The sequence below is a fragment of the Agelaius tricolor genome, unplaced genomic scaffold, assembly GCF_023055355.1.
Source record: "Agelaius tricolor isolate 1412-34295 unplaced genomic scaffold, bAgeTri1.0.p SCAF_6, whole genome shotgun sequence".
Taxonomy (NCBI): Eukaryota; Metazoa; Chordata; class Aves; order Passeriformes; family Icteridae; genus Agelaius; species Agelaius tricolor.
In genome coordinates this window covers 7,632,023-7,653,374 of record NW_027269266.1, presented here as the reverse complement: position 1 = coordinate 7,653,374, position 21,352 = coordinate 7,632,023, and the positions used below count along the sequence as shown (strand labels likewise).

At 39.6% G+C, this 21,352-nt stretch overlaps 1 protein-coding gene across 2 annotated transcripts in view; it reads left to right on the top strand.

Annotated features, from left to right (window-relative positions):
- VIPR2 (vasoactive intestinal peptide receptor 2) overlaps positions 1 to 5,809 on the top strand; it is a 51,715-nt gene extending 45,906 nt beyond the window's left edge. For both annotated transcript variants that reach the window (XM_071428617.1, XM_071428616.1), the window contains exon 13: positions 214 to 5,809. In XM_071428617.1, the coding sequence (XP_071284718.1) occupies positions 214 to 384 (171 nt within the window). In that variant the 3' untranslated portion in view covers positions 385 to 5,809. The remainder of the gene's footprint in view (positions 1 to 213) is intronic.
- The last annotated feature ends 15,543 nt before the right edge of the window (positions 5,810 to 21,352 follow it).

The window sequence follows — 21,352 nt, the reverse complement described above, 5'->3', positions numbered from 1 at the left end:
GGCTGGGTGGTGCTCTGAGCAGCCTGCTCTGCTGGAAGGTGTCCCTGCCCATGGAAGGGGGTAGAGCTACATCATCTTTAAATGTTTGTACCAATCCAAAGCATTCTATGATTCTGTCCTAGAGATCCCCATGTGACAGCCAACAGACGTGGAAAATTTCCTCCCATAAAAGGAAATTTTCAGCTCATGTTATGCATTTTCTTTTGAGTACAGGTGCAGGGGGAGCTGAAAAGAAAGTGGAGGAGCTTGTGCTGGAAGCAGACAGCAGGCAGAGACTACAGACTGCACTCATCCATTTCCCGAAATGGATCCGAAAGTGTTTCCCAGCTCCACAGGAATTCAAGAGCTCACTCATTTATGCAGACAGAGACCACCATGATATAAATGAGCTAGGTTCCCCAAAACATGAAAAACTGTGGGATATATCATTCATTATGCAGCTTGATGTGATATTTTATAACATGTACAGTTTAGTGCTTTGCTTTTCTACATGTTGGTATTTGGGGAATTGTTTTGTGCAGCCAACCTATTCTTGATGGAGAATCCTGCCCCATGGATGCTTTCTGTTTTGTTCAAATAGTATTCATATTAATTCTGATGTTCTCTTGCAGTTTGCTAGCTGTAACAATTCAAAAATTCATTTTCCATAAAGGTCCCTTTACCTTCCAAAGTGGCTACAAGATCCATGCAGGGTATCCTGCTCAATGCAGATTTCTTTGGCACATGTAAGGGTTAAGATGGGAAGCAAGAAAATTTCTTACACTTTATTTATACTTAAGGAAACATTGCCTTAAGGATTAGGAAATTCTTTTCTAATTATGGAAAATAAAAGTAAAAAAAAATCTAAGACCATAATTAACCACACTGGGAGTTCAGTGTGCTAATCCAGGAAATCATTAACATGATTTACAAGAGAGGGAAAAAGGTAGTATTTCTAGGCTAATGGCACACATTTCAGAGGTTACTTTCTACAGAGTTTGATTCCAGTCATGTTGTTACTTTCAAAAGTGCCTGGTTTGGTGTTTGGGTGCAGAGTGTGGGGCTACCTTTACAGGCCATACAGAAAAAATTACTATATTACTTTGAATATAGTAGTTCTCAGTTGTCCCATTCTGTTTAAAGTCAGAGATTTGTGTTGATCTTTCATGAAGAAGTTTTCTTAAGAGATATGTTTTATTGCTAAAGCAGCCTGGCATAGGATAAACAGCCTTGGATAGCTCATTACACATTGAAAATACATTTTTTACAGTATTGTCATTGAACTCTGTCTCTAGAAACTACATATTTGACTGCAAAACACAAGGAATATTACAGTGAAGCTACAACTCAGATTTAACAAAAAAAATTAAGTTCTTTTAGGTTTATTCAGTTCTATATCTATCTGAAATTATTTAAAATTTAGTCCTGACCATGACTACAGAAAAAAAAAAATTAGACAGAATCCCTAAAAATTACCATAAAAGGCATAAAGAAGGAATTTTCAACAATGCCAAGCCTCTTATGTAGCCATGTTTAAAAAAAAGGCAGAGAACTGACAGACTTATAAAAACATACATAACATTTCCTCTCTTTAAAAGAAATAAACCAGTGATGTTCTCTTCCCATGCCAAGGTTTAACCATGTCCACTCTACATTACAAGTGGGAATAATCTGTATTTGCATGAGTACCTCCATACAAGCCATTGCCCTCATATTTCAGCTAACAGGTTTTATGGAGCCAGCAGAATCCAAGGTCCCTACTCTTGTCAGATAAAGGGAAGAACAGCAGCAAGGGCATCCCTTGGCAGGAATATTTGTACATCCTTGAAAATATTACCAGTACTGGGAGTATTGTCAGCAGCTGTCTTAGTGCATTACAATTCTTGGTCTGATTTAATCCAGCTGTTTATCAGTCAAACACAATTTGTTTTAATGGGATTGCCATGGAGTCACACAGAGTTTTGTCAGACCAAAGATAGAAAGGGTTCCATGGTTCACCTGGATCCTGCAGAACCTGGTGAATGTTACATGACACCAGCAGGTATCATTTGAGTTCAACTACAATCACTCAAAGAATTGTTACTTACAAAAACTGAATTTAAAGGAGCTATTGATCACTTTCAGATCATTCATAATGTTTTCTGTTTGGCAGAGTAACTATGAGATTCTGGGTGGAAGTAGGGGCTCAACATTCCCACGGGGTCTAAAGATGTGTCCCTACACATGTATTTAAACTCAATATATTCCCAAAGACTTTAGACTGAGGAAACACTGCTGAAATTTAATGTTTCCTGGATCTCTGGAGAAACTTATCACAAGCTCTTAACTGCAAATATATGAAGACCCACTGGAGCTGTGGGAGCTGTTTTTACACCTAAATTAAACACATCTGTGCACATTAGGGTTCTTTGTCTGCAGTGGCGTTGGGACTGCTCAGTTCCCTGAGATGAGACGTGCAGGATGTTCTTTTTTCCCCCCTTAATTTCTGGGGTAGAAAGGCACATGTGACAAGCATTCAAGTGTGCTCATCTTTGTGCTCAAATGAGGTTATGTGAGTGAGTTGACACACAGACAGAATGGTAGCACAGAAATAGATGTTTCAGGCAATCATTTCCATCAGTCTGTTCTGCATGATGCATCACCAATTATATGTGTTTATAACACATTGTATCTTAGAGAAAACTGTCTTTGTTCTAATTAGGTGAGCATGAAAAAAATCTGCATTTTAATTATTTCTGGGTTATAAAAAAAGAAAAGCCTTAACAAGAAAATACGTTTTATACTGCAACAAACCAGCATTGTTTCCTTTAACAGGGTACAGATGCATTTGGGCGTGATTCTATTTTTCATGTAGGGTGAAATGCCACATGAGAATTTTGCAGTGGGAGAACATAGAGGTACCACTAAGTTTGTAAAGGACAATGTGGACATGCAAAGAATGGCACACAGGACAGAGAAGTGCTGTATATATTTTTGATTCAAACTAGTGAAAAGTACAGTATTGTGGAGAACCTCATCCCTCTATTAATAATATAAATGCAGACAATCTAAATATTTTTTTGTGAGACAGTTTAACTTCATAATGCTTTGTTCAGGCATTATCATGGCAGTTAAGACACAGAGGGCACTATGCTCACTTGTTTTTACTCCCAGAAAATTTCTCATTTCCAAATAATTTTATGCAAAGTTACAGCATCAACCCTCTCATCACCAGTTTGGCAGCTGCCTTTTCATGGACAGATATAAAAATACCAGTAAAAGGTGCAGAACAGTTTGACAAATCTAGAACTTGATCAGTGCTTTTCATCTTTACAACACCCATAACAAGACAGCTTCTCATGGCTTTGTCTCTCATTGCATTTTGCTGAGGAGCATGGGATTAAATGCTCTTGCTTGTGCTGTGATGGCTCTAAAGAGTCAAAAGAACAATGCAGTGAAACATCATTTGGCCTTCTGGCATCCCTAATCCTAGTTCTCACTTATTCCTAGCAGCAGCAGGGGAGGCAGTAGAGGCTGCAAGAGAAGTGCAACCTTCCCCTGCACCTTCCTTTCTTTACTCCTTTTCTGCCTTTTCCCCTTTGGTTGCATCAGAGTCCAAACTGAGTTGTAAAGTATTCAAGGCAGGAAACCTGGGGATTTTTGTCCATCCCCACTGAAAAGCCAGAAGCACAGCTTGTACTTACTGAACAGGAATGATAATGCAGTTCACTCCCAGGACCTTGGTTAATTGTTGTGCTTTACCTCCCCTGGAGGCACCATTAATTCTGAGTGATTTCTGTCAGCATTACCTGCTGCTAATGCCTGAGGAACACAGTGACAGTTTGCTCTCCACTTACTAACCACAATTAAAAACATAAATATGGACACTGACTTAAATTTTCCTCTGCAGAGCCAATTTCAGCTGGGTGCTTGATAAACTCAGGTGAAATTCATCTGCCCTGGTTTTGGTGTCTAAAAGCTCCATGTTTGTCTCTGAGTTAAAGACACTTTTAAGATGCCTTCCACAGTCAGGATAGAGAAATAGGCACTATTTTTAGATGGCTCCTTCCATGTTCAGCTGGGCATCTGAGGCAGGTAAGCTGGACCCAGTTTTCTCTGTACTTACTATAAAATGAGCTGGGGTAGCTGGCTAGTACTTGTATTTCTCACTCCAGAGATAGAATCAGGTAAGATGCATCCCTCCAGAAGAGATCATTAAACTGTCTGGGTAATATTACACAGATACTCCTCTTTAAGCCAATTACCTTGGGTTGGCCAAAGTTATCCTCCAAGGAATGTGCACTGTAATTCAAAAGGTCAGGCAGTTCATTGGGTCAGGTGTCCCTGCCTGCCATGATAAAGCTCACAGGTTTGTGTCCCATTTTGGTTTGCCTGGCCTCAGCTTCCAACAAATGTTTGGTTTTTTGGGTAAGGTGTTTGGTTTTTGCCTTTTATAGGAGGGGCCATATGCTAAAAGAAAGTGCTCTACAGTACCCAGAATTTTCTTTATGTTCAGGTGGGCAGCTGAAGAATACTCCATCACACTTGTGATGGAGTGTACTATAGCAGCAATAGGCAATTGGTGGCAAACAGCATTACAAAAAACCTTCTACAGTCAAGTTGGAGCCATCCTACCCCACTCTGTAGCATCTGCTTTGTGTCCTATTTCACCTTAGGCTTCCCTTTGCTTTTAACATGCCAGAGGGGAAAGCAACCAGCACAGACCCTCAGCAAACCAGAGACTCTGTCTGGGGCAGATTGATGAAATAAGGCATTGCCAGGTGCATGTGTCACACAGTCCGTGTGCAAAGACTAAGATGAATCATCTGCATCATTTGTCCTCTATTTTTCTAAAAATCATCCTCTGTTAACTGTGAGTTTGCCCAGTTCAGCAAAGTGATTTTGGATAAAGTCCAAATTCAGTCTATTCAAATTTTTTCAGACAAGGAAAAATCAAGCCCTAAATATGTCTGACAAAAAGAAAGAGCTGGCAAGTAACCTGCAGACTCTGTGTCTGCTGCTGTGTGTGTAAGGGTCATCATCTGAACAATTACTGTCTGTGCATAGTGATACAGGAAATACCTTTACCAACAGAAATACCTTCATGTTACCATGAGTGCCTCTATCAGCTCTGGGCTGTCAGTGCTACCCTGACATGACCAAATACAGAAGTTAGGATGCAGTGCTATTCTGTTGCTGAAAAAATAACAAAAAGTGTTTGAACATGTATGTTACAAGAGTACATCAGGATAACATTTAAAAGGAGCATTCTGTGATATGTTTAACCATTCTGCTGAATCTGGTTCTGCCCAAGGATAGCAGGTTGTAGTTAAATCTAATTCAGGAACATTTCTATTGTCAGATTTAAAAGGTGACTGAAATGTCCCAAACCCCCCTATTTCCCAAAGCACTGTAATAAGTTTATGATTACCTGCAGCTTTTTTTGTCCTGGCACAAAATATGTATGTATGAGTATTACTTCAAATTTCTCTTTTGTCATCTTTGTTATAACTTTATATCTGTCAAGTATGGTAAAAATTTAAGATGATGTAAATGAATGTGATTATTTTTTACAAAATGTACAGATTATGATGTTGTATAGATTAATGTGTGTAAATAGATTTCATACTGTAATTCACTATAGTTTTCTTCTGGTTTTGCTCTTTTGTTCTTTTCTGGTTTCAGTTTTTAATGTCACAAACCTAACAGCCTTCTCTGAGATGTTCTATATAAAGCTGTGAACAAATAAGTGTTTACATCTTTATGCTATTACAGATAATAGTAGTCAATAACACCATAATGGACTGAAGAGGAATCAGAGAATAAAAATTTTAAAAGTTTTGCACAAAAATTCCATTATTTATGTTTTTTTTAAAAATTGTGTACAATGATGCAGTTTTCTGACTGATCCAGTGGCTCATGGCCATGCTGAAGGATGTGACTAAGTCAGTATTTCACTTTTTAATTCAGCAGCTGTTAGACACACATGTCTAACAGAAAAACAGCCCCTAGCTTCACTGAGGAATATGTAGCTTTCTGTAACCTAGATGTGCTTACAGGGGCATGAGAATGGCACACAGCCAGAGCAGAACCAAGTGATCCCATATGTTGTGTATGGCACCATCTCCATGGCCAGCAGCTATTTTTGATTTATCACAGCTTGCTCAAAACTTGATTGCCCAGTTATCTGTCAGAAGTACAGGTGTCTGCTGGAGCACAATATAATGCAGTGAGAGCAAAGGAAAGCTGTGATGTCTCTCCTGTAGAGGCAACACCACCTGTCATGGTTTTTTCCCTGAAAGATGTGTATTTGTTTCTCTACCTGGAATGGGAATGGGCACAGGGTGAGAATGAGAATGAGACTGGCAGTGGTGTGCTGCTGATGGGGCCAGAGAGAGAGGGGACCACATGTGGGGGAGCAGGGGGCACCTCATGGGGCAATCCCTGCCCTGGCAGTGACACCAAGCAGGGACAGAGGATGGAGCCTTTTCTGGTGTCTCTCATGGACCAGAGGGTCCATCCCCTGCTGTGTGTGAATCACAGGAGCCACTCCACCCAGAGGGCTCTTCTGAGCCTTTGGGAGACCTGAGCTCTCATCCTCTCCCACCTCGTGTGAGTTCTTGTAGGGGCTGTGTCAGTCTGGACCCTTTGGCAACCAACAGCACACCTGCAAAGCCCTTCAGTGTCCTTGCCCCCAGGCATGCCCTCTGTCCCTCAGAGCCAGATCACCCTGGTGTCTGCATGAGCTGCTTTGGAGCTGCTGAGCATGCAGGACAGCCAGGGTGCAGAGGAACAGGGACACTGGAACAGTTCCCATCAGTTCTGGCAACAGCACCTGCAGCTTTTCATGGCCAGTCTGAGTCCTCTCAAATGCAGAAGTGGAGCCTTTACAAAAGTTCTGGATAATTAGAGGAATGGTTATCCCAGAATACAAGCAGTGTACTGTGGAGGGGAAGAATAAGGGAATCTGCAGCTGAGAGAAGGAAACACTTCTCTGACAGCTCCTGCATGGCCCCACTGGGCAGTATCAGCTGCAGGGGTCCCTTAGCTCTGTACTCTGGCCCACAGGCAGCTGTGAGCACAGCACAAACTGCATGTGAACACACACACTCCCTTTCCTCTGAGTGCACCAAGGAGCTGCTAACTGGGACACTTGAAAAGGCAAAGGAGATCAGTGGATGGGAGGGTGGAAGAGTCAGAAAGAGCATCTGTCTTCATCTCTGTAAGAGATCTGAACCCAAGAACTACAGCAGACAGAGAAAAGGTATTGCAAACTCTGTGTGTGTGTTCCAGTTGGGTGTGGGTTGTAGAATGAGGTTACTTTCAGAGAACACCTTGTTTTCCCCTAGCAGTGCATAAACCAAATCCCCATTATCTCCCAGTTCCCAGAGCTTTTCCCATCAGTGTTCCCAGTTCAGCTTGTAGCAAGGCAGAGGGCAGCCCTTAGATGGCAGAGTGACAGTCTAAAAGGAGGAACAGGGAGCTCATGAGAGCCCATGCTCAGGGAAAGCAGCATCTCCCCCACACCCTGCAGCTCTGCAAAGGCCAGATCTGAGTGTGGCCCCCTGCAACATTGCCCTGACTGTGGAGTTTGGGGATGACTTGTTCAAAGCAGGCACTCTGGCAAGGTACAGGTCATTCCAGTTTGCAAATGGGTTCCCTGCACAATGTTAAAAAAGTCCTAAATAACCAAACCATATGTGTCCAACTGAATAAAATAAAATGCTACCTGTTAGTTATTATTTACAATCAATTATATTTTAATATCCTTAACTTAACATAGACCGGGATATATTATGAGCTGGCTGACATGCAATTCAGGTTGAATGATTGTATCAAACCATTTATTAAAAAAGTATACATTGCATCAAACCATTAATTAACTTTGTGTTGCAACAAAGTAGTTATAGATTTTTATGTGGAATAAATAAATGTATTTCATGTAATATCCTACAAATTACCCTAGGATATTCCATTAAATATGGATATTGGATTTGGAAGGCAACAGAAATCTAAATGAAGAGCTGTGCTTTATGTTGAAATCCTTCTGGATTTCTCAGTTGGTGCCTTTGTAATTGAGACTGCTTCTCAACACAATCCCATTAAGCTGTGAAATTCTCTGTTCAGAAAGGCTTTATTTAGTAATACCCCTTGGCCACTGCTTATCCCTGGTTTCCTGCTTGTATTCTTCACCTGCTTTTAATTAGTGCCTTGGGCTTTGCCTGCCTGTCTCTGTAGGATATGAAAAAATACTGAGGGAAATAATGAGGGAATTAGTAAGCAAGTTTATAACAGTATAATTAATAATGGTCTCTGACTACAAGGGGACATTTTGTTACACAGAACTGCATTCACGAGAAGCAATTTGAAAATTAAAACATAATCTGAGTAATACACAAAATTGTGCTACAGAGGATGTTTGTGCCTTAGCCAGGTGATGGATTGGACAATTTAATCATTCCTGCAGATTATAGCTTCTGTTATTCAGATAAGTACCAAAATCATATGGCCTGTTTCAAAAAACACTTAACTTGACCCTATTACTCAACAACAAAAACATGAAGAAAAACAGTGTTTCCCTCAAATGCACAACATCTTTTAAAAAGCATTTTCATTTTGCTTTTGAAGGCCATAACATCCTGTTTCTTGGGTTAGCAGAATTTATCAATTTAGACACTCAAAAGGACCTTTTTGTCATGAAACATATGGAATTAATGTTTTTAATAAGTAGGGGGTTTTTAAAAAACCTTTTAAAATCACATATTATACCTTGATCAATGTATAGCTCTGGTTGCTTGTCCTGATGCCCCAAACATGAGCTGAGAGCAGCTTGAAAGACACAGGCAATATTGGGGTTTTTTATCATTAAGGCTTAGTCCATTTCTGTCTGACTTGAAACATCTCAAATAAGGTTTCTATTTATAATTCCCCTTTTTGACTGAATGCAAGGCTAAAAATCCAGCCCAAGCACTGCTCCTGCCTCTTGGGCATTTCATGCCCTGCCCCAGAGGAGCCCACGAGGGTCTGCCATGGGGAGTCCCCTGTCCCCACAGAGGGTTCCACAAGGTTGTTGCTGCCCCTCACACAGAATTTCCCTCTCATTGCTACTCTGACAGGGCTGTGTCATAGATATGGTGAAGTTTTCCCACTCTTCCAGCAGCCTCCAAAATCTGAATCCGAATTTAAACCATGGGATCCCTGATTTCATTGATCCACTCTCATGATATCCAGTAGGAAAATACTTTACAACCCTTTCTGGCTTCACTGCAGTGAAATATTGAATTTAGAGGAATGCTTTCAAATATTATAATGATTTAAAGGATTAAAGTTGAATTACAACTGTTCTTGAATGCACAAAAATGAGCAGCAGGTATTTTTTATGGTTTTGGTTCCCATGGAAATTTACATATAAGAATAAGTCAAAATTTGACTGGCATCACATAAACTGAGGCTGGAAGCTAGAAAGTTATTTGCAATAAACAGAGGAAGGAGGTTTTAAAAAATCTTCATGGCATCTCAGGAAAATTCCACTTTTAGATTCCTTTTTACATGTCTTAGGAAGAGTCCCATGTTACATGGCTTAGGAAGAGTCTTAAGAAACAGGGAATTAGACCTCATGATCCATACACTTGTACTTCCTCCACTCCCACCAGGCTATGGGATCTTAACTGCATTAATACATCCACAGTTTTGGAAAGAAACAGGAAAAGTTAGAAAAAGCATTATAAACCCATACAAATCAGAGACTTAAGATAGATGAACTAGTCACAAAAATCATTATGTTTTGATCTGTTCTTGACTATTACAAAACTCACTATTAATGCCATTTCAGCTGTAGATTCAGCCTGGTGCTGCTCCATTGTGCCTGGATGAATGGAAGCTGCTGTGACGTAGATACTTTGGAAGAAATGTGAGCACTACAAAGAGACTTTTGGTCTCAGTTCATCTTCTCCCTCTATTGTGCTCTGTATTCATCACAAGCCTAGAAAAGTTCTTCCAATTTCCTATTCATATAATGATCCATGAATAGTACAACTGTACTGCTATATATGTTCTCCAAATGTCTGGGCTGAATAGTTTATTTCCTCTGAGTTGTAATTATTCATCTCAGCATTTGGCAATGTTTTCAAGGGGTTTTAACTTTCCTCATGCAATGTGTCATCAGGTTTCAAAAATAGTAATTTCTTTGGACAATCTGGATACTGAAGTACTTGGTTGGCTCATAGGGTGGAAAATGGCTTCTGACCTTCACAACTTTTGGTTGCCTGGATTTTCACTGCTTTAGCACATTTGGAAAATTTTAATTAGTGAAAAATGGTAAATTAGAAGAAAACATCAAGAAAAAGGATATAGAGTTGGGGAAAAACATCAAGAAAAAGGATGTAAAGTTGGATGTAAACTGAGGTAAAAGCTAGGATCTAGCTTTGAGGAAATACAGTTATACTCTGGGGCAATGGAAGTTGAAAAGGAGGGTTGATTTGGGGAGGCTACATGTAGCACAAAGTGGGGAAAAAAGGTTGTGATGGGAAGGGAGGAGCTGTGCTGAAAATCCCTTTTGAGTCAATCACTACTTGAGGACCATTTTCATGAGGAACTGTAAATGATCTTGCTAACTATTTTCCATTCTGTGTGTGTGAAGCTAAAGTAGCACCTAAATTTTCAGAAACATGCACTGCATATAAAACCTTTCCAGTTTTGCTCCAGTTTGCTCTTATGATACACAGTTTGAAAAATTCAGATGTTCAGGTACCGTCCCCCTATCAGCTGATGGTCTACATTCCTGTCCTTTTACAAAGAAATTTTACACATTTTAGGTTACATGAAGGCTGTTTTTTGGCTTTTACATATGAAAAAAATGAAAACTTTTCTGAGTAAATAAGAGAATTAGAAAGCACTGATTCATTTTCTAAGACAAAAAAGGCAAAAACCCCTTTTACACCACCAGACCAAGAAAACATTTTTGCACCAATAAGCTAATAAGGTAGTACATTTTGGGGCATTAAACATAAATCATGACTCTTGATCTCATTACCAAACTTAAACACCGTGGCATTAACTGTGTCAGCTGATGGATTACGTGTGCCAAAGTCACTAATGAAAGAATAATGTTCTCTATACTTTCATATGTCTTGAATATTTATTTTATGATTCTGTCAGACCAAAGACCAATAATTTTGGCTTTCACTCTTTCTAGTATCCAGTTTGTAGTTATTTAATTGCAAATGCTTCACTAAAGGTACAATCCCAGTAGCCAGCAGGCTGCCAAGTATCAAAGCATATCTCAACACCAGCCAAGTAGGAAGTCAATTTTTGAGCACAACTGATTAAGTTGCTCTTCCATTTTCTACTTGAAAATTGTTAGCATTTGGTTTTGTTATTAATACAGCTTAAAGTCTGCCATCTGCCTTTGTAAAACCATGAATTTTGGGCATGCTGAGTCAAATTCCTGCAAGATGACCTGTGACCTATCCCAGCCTTAACTCTGTCTCTGCTATTCCTGACATATTTATTCAATCTGTACTTCATGTCCCTCAGCAACAGGCACTGAGCAATTTAAGAGGGCAGAAATCCTCTCAGGGAAGATGTTTGTCACAAGCTTTGGCTGGACAAACACCTGTTGTGCTTCATGGACAATTCTTCCTCCAATGAGATCCACAGGTGTCACTGCATATAGCAATCTTCTTCTGAAGGGAATTAATTGCTGCTCCAAAATAAGTCTTCTGCAATATGTTTTAGTTCACCTTCTGCAATGAGCAAAACCCAAAAGCATCTGGGTATCTGCTTACCATAATTTTTTATTACTTTTAAGTATTCAAATTTTCAGCTACTGTATTATTGTTCTGTTAGGGGTAGAAATGACACATTGGTACCAGCTAGGAATACGTGCCCGTCACAGACATATTTTATGAAAAATGCTTTTGTTAGGATGTTTTCTTCTGAGAAGCTGAGAGGCCTTGGAAACAAAATGTAAACAATAATTATTTGCTGCTGTAGAATGCAACAGTTGGATCTTTGATTGGTCTCATGTGGTTGTTTTTAATTAATGGCCAATCACAGTCTATCTGTCTCGGACTCTCTGGTCAGTCACAAGATTTTATCATCATTCCATTCCTTTCTATTCCTTGCTAGCCTTCTGATGAAATCCTTTCTTCTATTCTTTTAGTATAGTTTCAATATATCATTTTCTTTTAATATAATATATATAATAAAATAATAAATCAGCCTTTTGAAACATGGAGTCAACATTCTCATCCCTTCCTTCGTCCTGGGACCCCTGTGAGCACCACCACAATGTGCCCATTTCCTAAAAAAGAACCACATTCTCTCAGGCTCTCTCAGGTCTCCAGCTGCACACATCTCAAGCTTTAAGTCTATACTCAAGTCCTGAAACATCAGCAGAACTTAGGATGCTGATCTGGTGTTTTGCTGATCATAAACACAGTTTGGAGCAACAGTGCTTGCTCATCCCTGCCTCTGCTTTATGATTTCCATTGTGTCAATTATACATGATCTTGAGAGTCCTTTATCAATACTTACCCATCTTACAGCATATTTGTAACTCATCTTTTGCACTTCACCAAGGAAACAATTTCTTCTTTTTGTAATATTATGAATACTTGATGATGTTGTACATATTTCCCTTTAATTTATAGGGACATGTTTGCTGACATTGTTATCTGGATACAATATTTACTGTCTCTTGATGTTTTTTTCAGAATTGTTATGGCAGGAGGAAAACAAAATCACAGCTACAGCTGAGACAAGGCAGTCATGAGACCCTTCAGGGAAGAAAAGAGATTGGAGCACCGAGCCAAGGGTGCCAGGGCAGGGGGCTGGAAGACCAAAGCAGTGTCAGTGTGCAGCAGGAATGAGCCTTGAGCACCCATCCTGCCAGGGGCAGAGCCAAGGAGGGGCACAGAGGAGTCTGAAACCCCACAGAGGAGTCTGAAACCCTCTCCTGAATGATCCTGGTGTGGACATAAATTGACAGGCCGCTAGAAGAGCATCAGGGGGGAGCTTGGATCAGCTGCTGCAGTGCTAAGGGAGCTCTTTTGAAGGCTTTAGCTGATATTTTTTCAGCGAGTGATTAAATCACCCTCCTCTTGTCTGGGGCCATTGGACAGCAGTGCAGACAGCCCCAGACTTGCAGTATGACCTCCCAGCTGTGGCTTCCATCAGAAGCCACCCATCTCTGGCTCACACATCAGAAGGTCTCACTGTCTTTGCTCAAATTTTCTGTTTATTCTTTCAGATATCTCCTCACAAATGTTTGTTTTAATTTCATGGCAGTTACTTAAATCAAGATGGCTTTTATCATAGTTAATTACTAATAGCTTGAACTTAGGAGGTACTTTGAGTACTCCTACCAGGCCTATGACTTTGTTACTGTAGAAGAAGAGATATTGAGTAAATTGAAAGCAGTCTCAGAGTTTGAGGATACAGAACCAGCAAGGATGCAGACAGCCATTAGGCCCAACGTTGTTTCTTTTTTTCTTGGTGAATAAGAACTTGAAGCAAGCTTCTAGCTGAATTTCAATTGACAGTAAGCAAGTACACACTAAGTCCATCTAGGTCAGAGTATCACTTAACATTCTTTAAAAGTCAGACACTGTAATGTAGATGAGGAGTTGAAACAAGTGGAGAGAGAAGCTCACTAGATTTTCCTTGCAATGCAAACCTACTTTTAAAATGTTTGCATGCTATGGATGGACAATAAGAACAGTAGTCTATAGCACCATTTCTACAGAATAGCAATCCTGAATGACATTTTATATTAATTCCTGCTTTTTTCTAAGCTTTATTTCCCATATATAATATTTCTTTTGTCTTTTCTTGTGTCCCTCCACTACCCAAACAATATTTTTTGTGATTTACGACATGATGTTTTAGTACCAATGTAACAAACCCCAGAGATGATGCCTGGACACTGAAAAATAGGATTTAAATCACTGACACAAGACACTGAATTAGTGCAGAAGTTTCTGTGCAATTAATGAGTGCACTTGAGAATGTTCAGTGTATTTAAAGTACTCAAGGATCTCCATTAAGTCACATAATCCAAATGCAATAATTGTTACTAAAGCTATGTCTTGGACAGGGAAAATTAAGAAAGCTTGGATTTCACTTTCTCAAGTCAGCAATGATGGAAATACATAGATTTGCTTACAGATAAAATTAGTGTTCCAGAAATAGACAACTCTGTGGGCTTAAAAGTGAGGCTTTCTATTTATCTGCACACTGTTCAGATTCTCATAAATTTACTTCAAATACCATTTTACTCTGAGAATCATTCAGCTGGGTTCTATGAGTTGTACCTACAAAGAGAAATAATTGGTGTAAAATTAAGACTGCAACTTCCTGTTACAAATTGAGTATAAACTGTGTGTATGTCTGGTAGTTTTCAAGAAGGTTTTTGTCACTGTCATATTTTCTGAAAAATCCCTTTGCCAGGATTTCTTCTCCTGGGAAGCTGAGAACACTCAGAGAAAAATGAAAATAATAAATATCTGATTGCTTCTCCTGTGTTTTGCTGCTTTGGAATGTGGTTGGAGATTGTTTATCCAACAGGTGGTTGTTTGATTGGTTTCATGTGAATTTTTCTGTGAATTTGATTGGTTTCATGTGAATTGTTTTTACTTAATGACCAATCACAGCCAGCTGTGTCTGGACTCTGGAAGGAGTCACAAGTTTTCATGATCATTTTTTGTAACCTTCTGTCTGTATCCTTTATTCTTTAGTGTAGTTTTTAGTATACCATTATTTTCCATAAGTACATAAAATAATAAATTAGCCTTCTAAGAACATGGAGTCAGAGTCATCAATTCCTCCTTTGTCCTAGGGACTCAGCAAATACCACAGGATTTTCTGTTAATTTACCTATTTGGAAACATTTCTGAATGCATTGCTAGACCATAGAGAGTGCAGCATGCCACACTAGATCAAATCCATGGCCACACATATAGCAAAAGCTTCAGGAAAAACCCATCAATATTTTTACTGTACAGCCTCTGCCTGGTCTCTTTCTAACCCAGAGGAGTTCCTGACTCACACCCAGACACATGAGGCACCTTTTAACTCTTCCCTAACACTCTCCTCAGACTGATTCTCTATTTGCCAATCCTACCCACTCTAGTTTGTCCTTTCTAAAGGGTAACTTTCTTTTCAGCTCCGTTTGTTGAGCTGATCAGTGCATTCCCTAAATTCAATAGTTCCTTGCTGTATAACACAGGAGTTGCATTAGTTTGAAGTCTCCAAATTAGGTATTGCATTTCCTTATTGAATTCTGGGCTGAAGCATTTCCCTCTGCAGCTCATGCTGCTTTCCTGCACACCAAGACATTTTCTTGCTATTGCTGATGGCTGGAAGGTGCCCTTTGCCCTCCCCATCCCTAAGGATAGCAGTTCCCAGGCTGCTTACATAGATGAAATCAATCTCATGTACTGATGATTTTGTTCAGGATTTCCACTCCCAAAAGAATAAAAAGCTTCATCACACATCAAATGTCTCAGAAATCTTACAGGTTTACAAGAACAAAAAAAATTGCAAAATATCGATTAAATGTATTTAATTATAAAAGATTTCTTTGGCTCCTTCATCCCAATGTCAACTAAGGTGGAATTAACTTTGGAAGTTAAGATGAAATTTTAAGATTTCTGTCTTCTCTTGCTTTTTGCTCTCTATATAAACAGGAGACAAAGCCAGAATTTTCTTTCATTCATGCATGCTAGAAAGCCTTGTTGTACCCATTTGTCTGCTACAAAACCCTGCTTGTTTGTTTCTCGCTGCTGTCTTATGACACTTATTTTCTCAATAAGGAAAATTTTCTCTTTGAAACTGTGTAATAGTTCCCATTTTATACTTTTACTCACCTTTTTTTGCTTTCATATACCACATCCTTTTGGAAATGATTAGTAAAACCTTTTGTAGCATCATATGAATAACTTTCAAAGCACGGTTTTTGCCAGATTCAAAGCTGCTTTCTGCCTATGAGGCTGGAAAAAGATCTAAAGATACCACAGGTGGTGAAATTGAAACAAAGCTACTTAATTTGACTAATATTCCTTTCCCTAATACATGGTGCTTAGGATTGCATTCATATCCTGTTCCATTCATGAATAAATCATGGGCATGTTGGCTGTGCTTGTGGGTTGCAGCTCTCAGGATTTATTTCTGAGGGTGACATCCAGAATTCAAATAATGTGGCATACCCCAGGTGTTGGCAGCTCTGAGGGATTTTGTGGAAAAACCAGCTTACTTCTGTGTGGAGCTGGAAGGGACAATTGAACTGCTTTTGTTGGAAAGGAGCAAGACTGATCAAGCAGTTAATTAAGCAGTCAAACTCTTTGGTTAATGATCCTGCAGGGGCTGCCAATTCTCATTACGTGTAAGATCAGTTTCACTGAAGTGCAGCTGAAAGCTGAGGTTGGGTTCTGCCTCTCTCTTCGAAAGCAGGAGCAGGGAGGTGGTGAAGAGGAATCTTCACCAGAGCCTGGGCCAGCAGGGGAGGGAAGGGAAGGTTTTAGCACAGACACAAGAGCTGCTGCTGACCAATTCACCTTCTCTCTGGTACCTTGGCAAAGGCAGCATTCTGTCTGTGCATGCCTATCCCAAAAGAAAATCACCCTGAAAAACATGGTTATTTTTATCTTCATCATGTTCCCCTGCAAATGATTCATTTGGCACACTGAGAGTTGTTCACAAAGGAAAGGGGCTGGGAAAAGGGGGCCAGAAGCTGCTGAAGCCAAAAAGAAAGACTTGTCACTCTGTGCCCATGTGTGGGGACAATATAAAGTCCTACCTGTGGCCTTCCAGAGGAGCTGCAAGTTGAACCTCCATAGATTAGAAGCAACTGGTAAAGTATGAATATAGGGAAAATTTAGTAGCTTCCAGAGAAAGGGCTGGAAAATGGATGATGAAGAGATAAATCAAAGAACAGTAATTTCACCAAGTGAGAGATAAGAATATACTAATATTTAATGGCAAATACGGAGTGCATGAATAATTTAGACTCCTGCCAAGAAAAAGAATAAGTTCCAGGTGTAGACACCCTGTTATGCACAGTGATGAAATATAATTTATATCCATTTTTTTTGTGGCTCTATACTGTCTCAAACAAATATGTCAGAGTACTTGAAAAATATCAGTTAATAAATTCTCCCAGTTTATTACCTTGATAGAACTGATCACATTTTTCCTAGGAGAAAACTGAATATTTCTCATATGCTTGGATCATACAGGAAGTCTGTGGCAGTCCAGGATATACTCCAGGTCTTCTGAATATCAGCTCTGTATTTAGCTATAAATTCAGCTTTCCTTAGACTTGACTTGAGTCATATTTTGTAATCCAAAAGAGCTTCTTTCTCTGGCCTCCTTCCTACCACTGCAACAATAAAAAAACCCAACCCCCCCCCCCCCCCCCCCAAAAAAAAAAAACCAAGAAAAAAATAATTCAAAATAAGATTAACAGTATGAATTTTTGAAGATATTGGTGAAAATTTGCATGGAGATGACCCCAAATCTACCAGCAGACTGGCTGGCTTGACACTGAAAAAGAAGAGAGAATGCAGAAACTTCAAGAGCTATACAGACATTTTTGAAATTTTTAAATGGACATGTTGCAGGGTGGCATGCAAACTGTACATGATGAGACATCATCTCTTCCCTTTCTGGATGACAAGGTCAAATCAGCCATTGGTCTGCTGATTTTCACCTGTTCATGAAAGATGTGCTAGTTTACCTAAACTTTTGTAGACTGACTTGGACTATTCTTGTGAAATCTTTCTGGAGAAGAGAGATAGTCTCTGTAACCTGCTTCTCTTGAAAGATGAAAATTTTTACTCTATTCCTTCCTTACCTGCCATTAGTTTATCAGCATGCTGGAATCTCTCAAATCTGACATTATTCAGAGCTTTGGAAGAAAAGTAAAAACATAACACTGCAACTTATTCTACAGCCCAGACTGGAACCACCCCAGAATCCCTTATAAATTGGGTTTCTTGATATTTCACTTCTATCTTTTTAAAAGTATTAATTTGTTGAAACTATTTTCCACTGAATCTTGAAATTTTGTTGAAAAACCCCCAACATATTTTTGCTTTATGACACTTTCTACAATTCAAAGATCTAGGTAGGTATGTCCCAAATCCTGGCTGACTCCTGGTCCTATCCTGCCCTTTTAGCACATTTTTAAGTTAAAGCTCCTGAGCATATCACTACAGCAGCACAAAATGACTCACTTGGAAACCCACATTTTGTGAAATCATTGCTCAAGAGTTTGGTCAGTGCTCCTGGGGCTGGTTCTGTGCAGGGCCAGGAGCTGGACTCAATGATCCTTGTGGGTCCTTGCAGCTCAGCAGATTCTCTGATTCTGTGATCAGCTGCTGCCTGAGCTCATCAAGGCACCCACCATGCATCACCCAGAACTGTCACTGTCATATATCATGAAAAATCCCTTTGCCAGGAGTTTTCTCCTGAGAAGCTGAGAAGCCTCAGAAAAGAAATGCAAACAATAATTATCTGATTGCTTGGAATGTGGTTTGGAGGTTGCATCTTTGATTGGTTCCATGTGAATTGTTTTAACTTAATGACCAATCCCAGTCCAGCTGTGTCAGGACTCTGGTTGGTCACAGGTTTTTATTCTCCATTCTTTTCCAGCTTTCTGATGTCTCCTTTCACTTTCTTTAGTATAGTTTTAGTATATAATTTTTTAAATATAATATCATAATATAATAAATCAGCCTTCTAAGAACTTGAAGTCAAATTTCATCTCTCACCTCGTCCTGGGACCCCCAACACCACCAAAACAATTAATAACCACACAGAACCTCATGTGCCTTTCTGCTCCCAGTGCTTTTCTCTGCTGATCACAGCTGCCCTTCCCACTTGTGCTGGACTGGAAGTGCAGTGCAGAAGATTTGGCAAGCTGTCTGTGAAAAGGATGCATTCCACCCTAAGGAAAGCAGGAGTTTATCATCAAAGACTTCATAAATAATGATTTGCTCATAAAGAGCAAAAATGGAAGCAGAAACTCATGAACATTTAAAATGGCAGAAGCCATGTTACCAGCATCTGAATTACATTTAAATTGCTGTAAATGTTGAGGATCAAAGATCACTAAATTGCATACTGGAAGAAAGCTAGTGATATAAAAAGTAATGAAAAGAGCCAGAACTGAACATTAGTAATTTTCTTCATAAAAAGCAAGTTTCCATGACTCATTCATATACTATCAATTACATGTGTTTAGAGGCTGAATTTTAAGATTAAAATAGTCTACTAAATTTAACTGAGCTGTTATCTTTATGTTTTTGCAGCAATGTTTTCCCCTGGCAATTGCAGAGAGTAGCAAGGTGGTTGTGAGCTTGGGTCATGATAACATCCGCCCATAATCTGCATTTACTGCTTACATAAATATGTGGATAACGTTGAGGATTTTTCCATTCTTCTAAATATTTGCTTGCCAAGGTGACACTCTTTAATTCCCATCTCCAAAGAGTTTTAGTTTTACAGATGCATTTTCAGTCTTTTCATGGAGATGTTATTAATGTGCAGCGTGAACTGAGCTTCCTAATGTCCTGGAGTGGGATGTTTCAAGGTGGTTGCAGCCACACCAGCACATCTGAGACATGATGATTTTCCCTCCCTCAGTCTTGGTTTGTGCTCACCTGTTAAAAACTTTGTGGAGAATAAGAACATAAATGCCATATTGTACTGAGCCAGAGATCAGCCCAGGTGATTAGTCTGCCTCTGGCAGGAACTTGTGGTGGATGAAGAAGGAAAAGGAATGGGAAGAAAACAATGAGTAAATGTATTCTTTCCTGAGTCCCTTCTCCCAGTTTCCAGATTATTATAAAATTGAATGATTAGATGAAAAGATTATGAAAAAAATGAAAAGATTATTATAAAAATGAATTAAAATTGCATCCAGTGTTAGTCCTCAGTGTTAGACTTGTCCTCCATTACCTGAACTGAACACAATCACATCTTTTTTACTGCCACAGCATCCTCAAAATCTTGAGTACTACAATTCTGCTATACATTGTCAGAAAAAGTAGTTATTTTTATTTTAACACTGTAACTTAATTATCCAATTGTGTGTCCCTTAATTTCTCTGTTATGGGAAGTCATGAGTAACACTTCCTTTGTTGCCCCACTCATGAGTTGGCTCCAGAGTGATGAGTGCCTCTCTTCTAAACCAGGTAGTGCCTGCAAGCTCTCTGGGTTTGGCTGAGACTGAATTAATTCTCTTCACAGCAGTCTGTAGGGTGCTGGTTTGGATTTGTGACCAGAGCAGTGTTGATAACACAGGAATGTTTCAGCTGATGCAGCCCATGCACAGCATCAAGGCCCTCTCCAGTTCTCACAGTGCCTCACCAGAGAGGGCTGGGAGTGCACAACAGGCTGGGATGGGACTCAGCCAGGACAGGTGACCCCAGGTGACCAAAGGGATGTCCCACAGTGATATCTCAGTAATAAAATATGATATCTCAGTAATAAAGGCTGAGGGCAGAAGGAGGAAGGGTTACATCTGGAATGATTGTCTTGCCAAGTCACTGTTATGTGTGATGAAACTTTGCTTTTTTGGGTGTGGCTGAACACCTGCAGCCTGTGAGAAAGGGGGAATGAATTCCTTGTTTTACTTTGCTTGTGTTTGCATGGCTTTTATTCTGCCTGTTAAACTGCCTTTATCTGAACCCATGAGTTTTCTCCCTTTCACCCTTCAGTTTCTGTCCCTTTCCTGCTGAGGGAGGTTCAGTGCCTGGCTTGTGGGGCTGAGCTGCCTCTTGGGACCAATCCCCAACAACTCTTTAGTACATTCCAGTGCAGTAGATGCTCTGTGCCTCTGCCCTTCTGCCCTTGCTGTATCATCTCTAGTTCTGCTGCATCTCCTTCCCAAAGGGAACCAGAGCTGCACATAGTGATAGAGAAATGGCTCCACCATAGATTTCTGTGACTTTGTTATGATTACTGTTTGTTAAGAAATACGTACTAAGGGATCTTAATTGAAGATCCTTATTTAATATTCTCTTTGACTTTTGACCATTACTAAGCAGCAAGACAGCATTTTCACAAAATTATCCACAGACACCTTTCTGAGTGAAGACATTTGCTGTATTTGTGGCTTATTTTATGCCATGTAGACTTTTAGCTGGGGGTTTTGCTGCTCATCTTTTGACAGGCATACCTTCCAGAACAAAACTGACTTAAAGCAAAATGAACTTCAGAAGAGAATGCATCAGGAATCTCTGAATCTTGTTCATAATGTGTTCAATTTATTCTTTTCAGAACACACTGCCTTGGAAGCTCTAAAGCACAGAAGTCCTGTGAATTTACATGAAATATCTGAGCAAAAAAGAATTACTGAACATGAATCTGAATCTCTCTGTCAGTAGAA